The following is a 9801-nucleotide window of genomic DNA, read 5'->3' on the forward strand; positions in this document are numbered from 1 at the left end:
AGAGAAGCACGAGGCAAGGCGCTGAGATGTTTTCTATGTACAGCCCCCTGCCGGCCCCTCCCACCAGCCATTACTCCCTGCATTGTATAGAGAAGCACAGAGGCAGGGCGCTGAGATGTTTTCAGGAAGCTATGAACAGCCCCCTGCCGGCCCCTCCCACCTGCCATGATCTACCTGCATTGTATAGAGAAGCACAGAGACCCGGTGATGACATCACTGGGTATAAAATAGGCCCTGCAATGAAAACAGAAAGCTTTTATTTCATTAGAATGTTGGGGAAGAACCAAAATATAAACAGATTAAACATCAGCTTTAAAAAAAACTGGCGTAAGGGGCAGCCATTGGTGAGGCAGTTTAGAAACATGGAGCAGCTCTACCCTCTTGTCTCCCGCTGCTTGAACCTCGGTGCCTGGTAAAGCTTCCGCCAGAGCCTTCACTCAGCAATAGGTAAAAAACCGGCACTGGCAAAGGGATCTGTCTATTGCCATTGCTGACTGTGTACATGTTCCAGGTAAATGCCTCCGAAGGTTTTGAAGTGCCAGGCAACCGGAATTGGCAAAAGGAGAGGTCACCTGACATTATCTTGTATCAGAAGAGCCTTTGAAGCTGAACTCCAGACGAATAGCCAAATACACCGCTGACACGCAAATCTGAGAGCTGTGTTACATGGGATATGGAAGCCGAAGGCCTGTTAGAACACCTTTGCTGTCTGCAGGTAACAAGATAAAACGTCTCCAATTCGCACAGGAACACAAGGATTGGACAGTGGAGCATTGGAAAAAAGTCATGTGGTCCAATGAACCACGTTTCCAGTTGCATCATGCAGATGGCAGAGTGAGAATTTGGTGGGAACAGCATGAAAGCATGCACCCCACATGCATGAGTACAACCCTTCAAGCTGGTGGGGCAGTGTTATGGTTTGGGGCATGTTTTCCTGGCATGATTTGGGCCCTTTAATTTGTGTGGAACAACATCTGAATAGCACAACATACCAAAGTATCGTTGCTGATCAAGTTCATCCGATCATGCTGATGGCGTATCCCAATGGAGATGGCTTCTTCCAACAAGACAATGCGCCATGCCACGGTGCTCGTATTGTGCAGGAGTGGTTTATAGAACATGAGGGAGACTTTACCTTGCTTAGGTGGCCCCCACAATCACCAGATCTCAATCCAATTGAGCATTTGTGGGACGAAGCTGAAAGAGCCATCAGGCAGCTGGTTCCACAACCATCAAATCTCACAGAACTGGACAGTGCTATTCATCAGGCATGGTGTCAGATTCCTCACAGCACCTTTCCACATCTCGTGGAGTCAATGCCAAGAAGAATCGCCGCAGGATTGAAGGCAAAAGGTGGCCCAACGAAGTACTGATGGGGTGGTCATAATAATCTGGCCACTCAGTGTATATTAACGATGACAGAGCTGCTGTTATATCTGCCTGGGCTTCAGCTTTAAATAGCAAGTCAGTTTTCTTCACATCCTGTCTGAGGAGAAAACAGATGAAGGTTCTGAGTGTACAGTGTGCGCTGGCAGTGCGGACCACAACTGGCGCAGGTCCAGGGGCTGACTAAGCAAGGAAACCGCCATGAAATGGATCACAGGCAGGTCTCAGCTCCGGGCAGGAAATGACTCCAAATCACCGAGGAGCACACTTGTCCCCAGGCAGGAGCTCACATTGTACACACACACGTCCCCGCCAGGTGAATGCGCCGCGTGACGGAACCTCCCTATAATGATACATATCTTCATTCCTCCTTCTCCTGTATACTTTATATGTATCATGTATGACACACACATGTAACTCTATGTTCTCTCATAGATTCATCTCACAGACTGTCCAATGAGGTCCAGGACCTGCGCGGCCTGGTCTCATCCTTGGAACAGGTGAGTTTCATATTTCCAGGTTTAAAGTGACATTAAAGTCAGATTCCCCCTTCCCAATTCTGCTGTAGGGACTCCGGATGTCCCTCCAGCGCTGGGTGCAGGTCTCCGATCCAGCGCTGACTCCTCTGTCCTCTGTGCTGTCCATAGGTGACAACGCTTGTTCTGTAGTGCTGTCCATAGGTGACAACGCGTGTTCTGTAGTGCTGTACAAGAGTGACAATTCTTGTTCTGTAGTGCTGTCCATAGGTGACAACGTGTGTTCTGTAGTGCTGTACAAGGGTGACAACGCTTGTTCTATAGTGCTGACCATAGGTGACAACGTGTGTTCTGTAGTGCTGTACAAGGGTGACAACGCTTGTTCTATAGTGCTGACCATAGGTGACAACGTGTGTTCTGTAGTGCTGTACAAGGGTGACAACGCTTGTTCTATAGTGCTGACCATAGGTGACAACGCTTGTTCTGTAGTGTTGACCATAGGTGGCAACACTTGTTCTGTAGTCCTGTGCTAGGGTGACAACACTTGTTCTGTAGTCCTGTGCTAGGGTGACAACACTTGTTCTATAGTCCCATTCACCAACATATGGAAACAGAATGTTCCTGAATCCCAGTAATTCCTTGATAAGAGTCGGCTCCCTTATATCCTGCTGATTACAGGGCCCAGACTGGTCAATATGTGTGCCATAAGGCCATAGATCAGGGCTAGGCAACTCTAGCTGTGGTAAAACTACAAATCCCATCATGTCTGTGCCTCTGGGAGTCATGCCTGATGCTGTCAGAGTTTTGCAATGCCTCATGGGACTTGTAGTTTTAGCGCAGCTGGGGTCCCAAGGTTGCCTACCCCTTGGTTGTTGCTCTTACATTCCTTCCTTTCTCTCTACAGAAGCTGGACAGCACCCTCTCGGCTCTGCAGCGGCTCATCCCCATCAAGCTCTCCGAGATCCGCCAGGAAGAGGTGCAGGAATTCTGGGAGCGGATCCGCAGTTTGGACCGAGTGGACTTCTTAAGTGATCAGCTGATGTACATGGAAGAAAAGATGGGGGAGTGTAAGTCATAGTAGGGACTATTCTCCGCAGTGGGTGCCCCCGTTCTACCAGTTGCCATGGCTCACTTTAGGGATGCACCGATACTGGTTTTTCGGTATGGAGTACGATTATCGATACCGGTGCTTCTGCTGGCATGGAGACGGCTTCCTAATTGCCTGGGAAGCCGACTGCATGTTGTTTGGCCGCCTTGATTGTGATTGGCCATGAAACCAGCTTGCCAGCCAATCAGCATCGAGCCGGCTTCCCGGCCAATCAGGAGGCCAGACGATGAGTAATGACCCGCCTCCTTGCGGATGGGCAGAAAAGCCGGCTTCCCAGCCAATCAGTATCGAGCCGGCTGTTCTGTTTTTGGTGTGTATAGTTCTTCTGTAGCTCAGTTTTTTTTTTAATGTATTGTTCTTTGTATCTTTTTCTTTATTTTGTGTTATTATTATTATGTTATTTTTATTTTTGCATTCTTTACCTTTTTGTGTTATTATTTACTTGGTATTTCTGTGCTTTCAATTTTTTATTTTCCCTTTTTCCACTTTTTAAAAATCTTTTTTGTGAACATCAAACAATGAGGCTAATAAAAGGGTAACAACTGAATTAGTGGCCCAAAAATTGGCCTCCGGGGCCTATGGTCCAGCATTGTGCCAGACCCCACCCATGATACATCTTAGACCAGCCTTTGTCAACCTTTTTTAATGTTGGAGGCCATAAAATAATTGTAAGGAATAATAATGTGTGCAGATATGGAACCAGTGTTCTCTCACATTGGTGGTCAACAGAGAAATGCCAACATCCATTGATGGCCAGAGGAAAGGTTCTCAATTACAATGACATTAGAAAAGTGCTCCCTTACACTAGTGACCAGTAGAAAAGTGCCGACTTACACTGACGGCCAATGTGCCCTTACTTTGGTGGGCAGTGGAAAAGTGCGCCTTTACACTGGTGGCCAGAAGAAAAGTGCTCCCTTACACTAGTGGCCAGTAGAAAAGTGCTCCTTTACACTAGTGGCCAGTAGAAAAGTGGCCACTTACACTGGTGGTTGGTGCAGTGCTCCCCTAAACTGGTGGTCAATGGAGAGAATGGCTCCTTATAGCTGAACAGATCATTGGTGGTGAGTAGATGTTCCTCTGAGAGGTAGAAATGGCGCATAGCACAAGGAACCCCTAGAAACCTCTGAAGGCACCGCAGGGTTCCACGGACTCTGGATGGGAAAGGCTGTTAGACAAAACATTATTGTGCCGGATGGAAACCAATCTACCCAACAAGGCGGCCATATTGATTGTTGCTTCATCCTGTCTCCTCCCCCTCCCTCCCCTGTCATGTTGTCTGTGTCATACGACATTCAGTAACCGGTTCCACTTTTCTCTTGGCAGGTTCCTGTCGCGGCAATGACATAGAGATACCTGTAAATCTGAAACGCTAATCACACAGAGTTCCTCAAATTATTTATATTCCCCCCATGGACCAGTTTATTTATGTCCCCCGTCTCCTATTTATAACCCTGTTATTGCTTTTTTTTTTTGTCACGTTACAATAATCAATAATAAAAAAACTATTTCTGTATAAATCCCGGAGAGAATCTTTTCTTACTCCCTAATCAGACCTCAGGACTAGAATACAGGCGCCTACAGGACGTACCTCCTAGAACGGCGGTCGCCAACCTTTCGGACCTCATGGACCACTAAATTCATCATTTTAAATCCCGCGGACCACTAATATGAATTTTTAAAATATATATATACTCATATTTTTTGTTTCCTTATAAATATATTGTGATATGTGTGTGTGTGTATATACACTAAGTGGCCAGATTATTATGACCACCCCATCAGTACTTCGTTGGGCCACCTTTTGCCTTCAATACTGCGGCGATTCTTCTTGGCATTGACTCCACGAGATGACTTCGTTGGGCCGCCTCGTGACTCCACGAGATGTCGAAAGGTGATGTGAGGAATCTGACACTGCACTGTGGCCCTTCTGTTGTCTTGTACCAGTCTTGCCCCTCCCCCGTTCTGCCCTAACATTGACTAGTCGCTGACGGCCACAATTCGCACGTTCAGACCCAGATTTTCGGCTGACAGTCCGGTCTTTAAACACTTTAACAACAGCTGCTCTTGAACATTTAACGAATTCTGCTGTTTTGCTGATACTCGCTCCATGGCTCCGAGCGCCAACAATCATCCCACGTTCAAAGGCTGTTAAATCGCGTTGTTTACCCATATCTTCAGAAAAAAATCACTTCTACTGTCGTGGTAAACAACCTGCTTCCCTATTTATAATGGTCTGGCCCTCTAGCAACTTCAGCGCAAAATTATAGCTAATTTGCCTACAAACGTCAGGTGGTCATAATAATCTGGCCACTCAGTGTATATATATATACACACACAAACACACGAGAATATATTTATACATGAGGAGAGAAAAAAATATGAGAATATATTAGGGATGCACCGATACCACTTTTTTACGACCGAGTACGAGTACCGATACTTTTGATCAATTACTCGCCGATACCAATTACCGATACTTTTTCTTAAAGGGACAGGTCACATTTTTTCTAAAGCAATACAAACTAATGATTTAAGGTCAGTTTCTTAATATTATGATTCATGAGATGACGAGGGAGCATGGTGCTGCCTTTCTGGCCAATCAGAATGCCGGCGCTGCGTCATTACACGGCTTCCGGATTTGCTAGCTTCCTGACCAATTGGGAAGCCAGGCAGGGCGTCATTACACGCTACCTGGCTTCCTGATTGGCTGGGAAATCGGCTCCATGCTCTCTCATCACAAGTGACGAGAGATCATGGAGCCGTTTCCGGGTCAATCAGGAAACCGGGAAGCGTGTAATGATGCTCAGCCCGGCTTCCTGATACAGGAAGTACTCGTGCTAGGTATCGGAGCATTTGGACGAGTACGAGTACTCACCCAAATACTCGGTACCGATACCGATACTAGTATCGGTGCATCCCTAGAATATATCTATATATATTTTGCTTTATCAAATAATTTTTGGGGGTCTTATGTAACCTTCAGGCCTAAAATGTGCATGTGAAGAAAAAAAAAAAAAAGGCTCCGTCGGTGAAAGTTTTAAGAACAGCTTTCCACCGAATGTATTACATGGATCACTAATATATTTGTCATATTCATTTCCTTCTCTGTATCCCTGAATATTCCAGCATTCTTGTTGTATCCCTCTTCCTCATCTCAGACAGGCGCGGAGGTTTCTCTTCTTCATTCTTTCTTCTCAGGATTCCCCTTTATCACATTCCTGGCTCTCTTCATATTTTTTGCGTTCCTTTCTAGTTATATATTTGCCCCCATTGTATTCTATACCCTCCTACAGACTCTGTACACATGGATAGGACACAAGGCCTCTTTATTCTCTCGCTGTTCTCCAGCCTCTCTCCTCTCTCCCTCTTTCCTGCCTCTCACCCTCTCACCATGTGCTGGGCTGTGATAAGAATGAAATCAAGGAGTAGACAGACCCTTCCCTCCCTTCCTGAGATGGGGGAAGGCTGGGCGGTGGCCATGTAAGGTGCTGCTTACCATACACCACCCTTCCCTCCACTATAAACACAATAATCTGCAGGGAACAGAGGAAGTCTTCGTCATCCACTTCCCGCCGGCAGGTGCAAACACTTGTACAGAAACCCCTACATCTCACTCAGCAAGTCGAGCCGGCCGAGGATGCATTAACACAGTAAGAAAAAAAAATATCAGATATGGGTTCCCAAGACATGAAGGGTGGAGCTTATAGCTGAAGGGAATTAAAAAAGTTACCCTTGTAGTGTGGCTCCCCAATGGGCAATTTTTTAAAACACGTTAAAATAAAAGTTTAAGGCCTGAAGATTACTTAAAGTGACAGTAAACTCAGGAGTTAAATCTTAAATATACATTCAAGTCCCCGAACTAATAACAAAATGTATCTTATTTGTGTATCACTCGGCTGTAGATCCTCCAATCATCTCTGAATTGGTGCTGACACTGTCCTTCCTTCTGGAGGGGGGCTACTTTTCTTCCGCATGGTCCCTGTGTGTGTTGTAAAGTAGCCACCCCTCCAAGCTCGCTCCCGGGATGGACTACAATCTCAATACAAATTAGTAAACTAAACGTGAGATTTAAAAGAATCAGATATAAAAATATGACATGCATGACTTCCTGCTCAGCAAGAGTCTGGGGAGGGGGCATCATAGGGCCTGCTTTAACTAGCAAAGGATTTGAAACTCTGTGTAGCCAGTTCAGTGATCTCAGGACCCCTGCCAGACGGCTAGGGTTGCCCCCTGTCCAGCATTCACCCAGACAATCCGGGTTTTGAATGCTGTGTCCAGGTTTGATGGCAGCAGAAACCCGGATGTAAGATGTCAGGCAGACAGGGGCAACCAAAATTAAGATAGGGGCTGCTGGCCCCCCACTGAAAATAGTCTCAACTGTGATAGCTACATATGAACACGCCGCGACTCATTCTCCCCCCAAAAAATGTCAGCGCGTCGCTAGGGTGTTCGGGTTTCGCTTGAAAAAAAGGCGGCCACCCTAAAGACGGCACAGCCAGAACCTTAACCTGCACTACTGTAGAAGTTCAGCTTGGTAAAGAGCACAACCAAATCCTGTTGAATGGGCAGTGAACACGCTTCAGTACACGGATGAATCTTCACTCTGGTAGCTGTAGATATAGTCAGTCACACAAGAGCAGGTTCAGCAGATGATGGCTGTATTGTCTCAGTATAAAAGGCAGCAGGACATGGGTAGGCGAAAGTACAAATCACATTATGCCTCTAGACATCATGTCTGTGGCTGTCAGAGACTTGCAATGCCTCATGGGACTTGTAGTTCCACAGCTAGCTGGAGTGTGGAAGTTGCCTACCCCTGCAATGGAGGGTAACAACCACACCAGCGGGTGGCATGCAGCATTCAAAGTTTGAAGGGGTTTTAACCATTTGCTACACTATCCGAATCTAAATATAGATAATGTGTGTGTATGCTTTGTATATATATATAACTGAGCCTAGGGTGACGGGTGGACGCTAGTTTGTGCCCTCCCGTTACCCTAAGGAGAACTATGGGGAAAAGCCTTAATCCCATAGTTCTCCTTTAAGTTGAATTTGTATGCAAGTTGGAACAGGTACATTTTTTAAGTGTAACAGCAGCCCATTTTTTTGGTTTTGGATAGCATAGGGAAGGGTTAACCCCCCCCCTGTAAATTATTATTATACAGGATTTATATAGCGCCAATAGTTTGCGCAGCGTTTTACAATATAAGTTTGTTTTGCTGTGTATGTCCCTGTTCATAAGATTTCACCTCACTTTCTGTCCCTGTGACAATTGGATTGTGAAAATGCTGGGTTGTCGTGGAAACAAGGATTGGTGATAAAGCTTCAGTGGAGACACCTTTTCCCCATGTTCACTCTTACAGGAGTGAATTATCTTTCATAGGGGTAGATTTCCTTTCACTTGTCTCAAGGACAGGAAGTGAGATTAGATCTTTCTAATGAGGATACAGACGGCAGTAAAAACCTCACAGTGACCCGGAAGAAGAGCCGGGCACCCCTCGTCTGCACCTCTAACAAGAGCCAACTTCCTGTAATGTACGTACAGTACTACGAACCAGACCCACAAAGGTGGGCACTCCTCATTGGCACGAGCATAGTAGCATTACAACTACCCCTGCTGTACAGTAATATCCTCCGTTTGTAAGTAGGAGTCGTATGTAAGTCGATGTTGCAATAATCCAATATACAAATCACTGCAGAGTAAAATAGTTTAACTTCACGTGTCAATCCTGCAATGCTGGAGGTTTCCAAAGAAGCCCCCAAAGTACGGGCTACAGCAGGTTCTTATCACATTGTTACACTTGATCCCTTGGAAGGTATTTATCTAGGTCAGTACTGCCCTCTGCTGGAAATATAGAGGTAATGCATGACTGAGAAATAGATGGTCCCAGAAGATAGGGGGGAGGGGGGGTATTACTATAATGCTGCCATCTGTTGCAATAAACTTGTATTCAGTTTGGCAGCCGAGCTGGTAATTTAGTAATTCCAGACATCTTGTAAAGAATGTAATGAGTTTTCGTTTACTGCGATGCCCTACAAGAGCTAAAATGCCCATATAATTAAATGATGTATCCTACTGAGCATTGCAACAGGAAGTTGCAGCACAATGCCTTTCCTGAGCACACCGAAAATGTACTATGAAGATTAATTTCTGGAAGGAGGTTTCTGGTCAACTGTGATTTGGCAACACAGGGCACACATTAAACCCCAGCCCTGCGGAAACCGATATTCTAGTTATAGGAGGAGATGGACACTGTGCGGTCGTATCTGCTTGTAGCTTCTAGACTCTGATAAAGCCAACTTAAAGGATACATTCACTGCCTCAACAAATCACAAAATCAAGCCACACCCACCACCCTCCTCAACCACAATACATAGACCCCAGATTCTCTTAGATCAGGTGTAGGCAACCTGCGCACTCAAGATGTGGTGAAACTACAACTACCATCATGTCACTGGGAGTCATGCCTGTGGCCGTCAGAGTCTTACAGTGTCTATAATATGACTACAATGAGATTTGTAGTTCTGCAACAGCTGGAGTGCCAATATTGCCTACCCTTGCCTTAGATCTGGGGTAGACAACCTCGGCACTCCAGCTGTTGTGGAACTACAAGTCCCATGATGTACCCAGCACAAGCTGCAGACATGGCCAAGACCTTCAGTTGTCTGACCAACAGGGCCAGAGTTGTAGCTAGCTCCTTTTGCACCCGAGGAGGAAGAAACATTCCTCCTCGGAGTGACATCGACGAGTGACAAAACCCAACACCGCACATGCGCAGTGTGATGTGTGATGTCATGCACACCGCCTGTTTTTTTACATAATTTTTTTACTGT

The 9801-nt window shown here is 45.9% G+C and overlaps 1 protein-coding gene across 3 annotated transcripts in view; it reads left to right on the forward strand.

Moving 5' to 3' along the window:
* EGFL8 (EGF like domain multiple 8) overlaps positions 1-4469 on the forward strand; it is a 21037-nt gene extending 16568 nt beyond the window's left edge. For all 3 annotated transcript variants that reach the window (XM_018555850.1, XM_018555851.1, XM_018555852.1), the window contains 3 exons: positions 1822-1886; positions 2767-2929; positions 4294-4469. In XM_018555850.1, the coding sequence (XP_018411352.1) occupies positions 1822-1886; positions 2767-2929; positions 4294-4343 (278 nt within the window). In that variant the 3' untranslated portion in view covers positions 4344-4469. The remainder of the gene's footprint in view (positions 1-1821; positions 1887-2766; positions 2930-4293) is intronic.
* Positions 4470-9801: the final 5332 nt, after the last annotated feature.

Source organism: Nanorana parkeri, unplaced genomic scaffold, assembly GCF_000935625.1.
Source record: "Nanorana parkeri isolate BGI_ZX_2015 unplaced genomic scaffold, ASM93562v1 scaffold215, whole genome shotgun sequence".
Lineage (NCBI taxonomy): Eukaryota > Metazoa > Chordata > Amphibia > Anura > Dicroglossidae > Nanorana > Nanorana parkeri.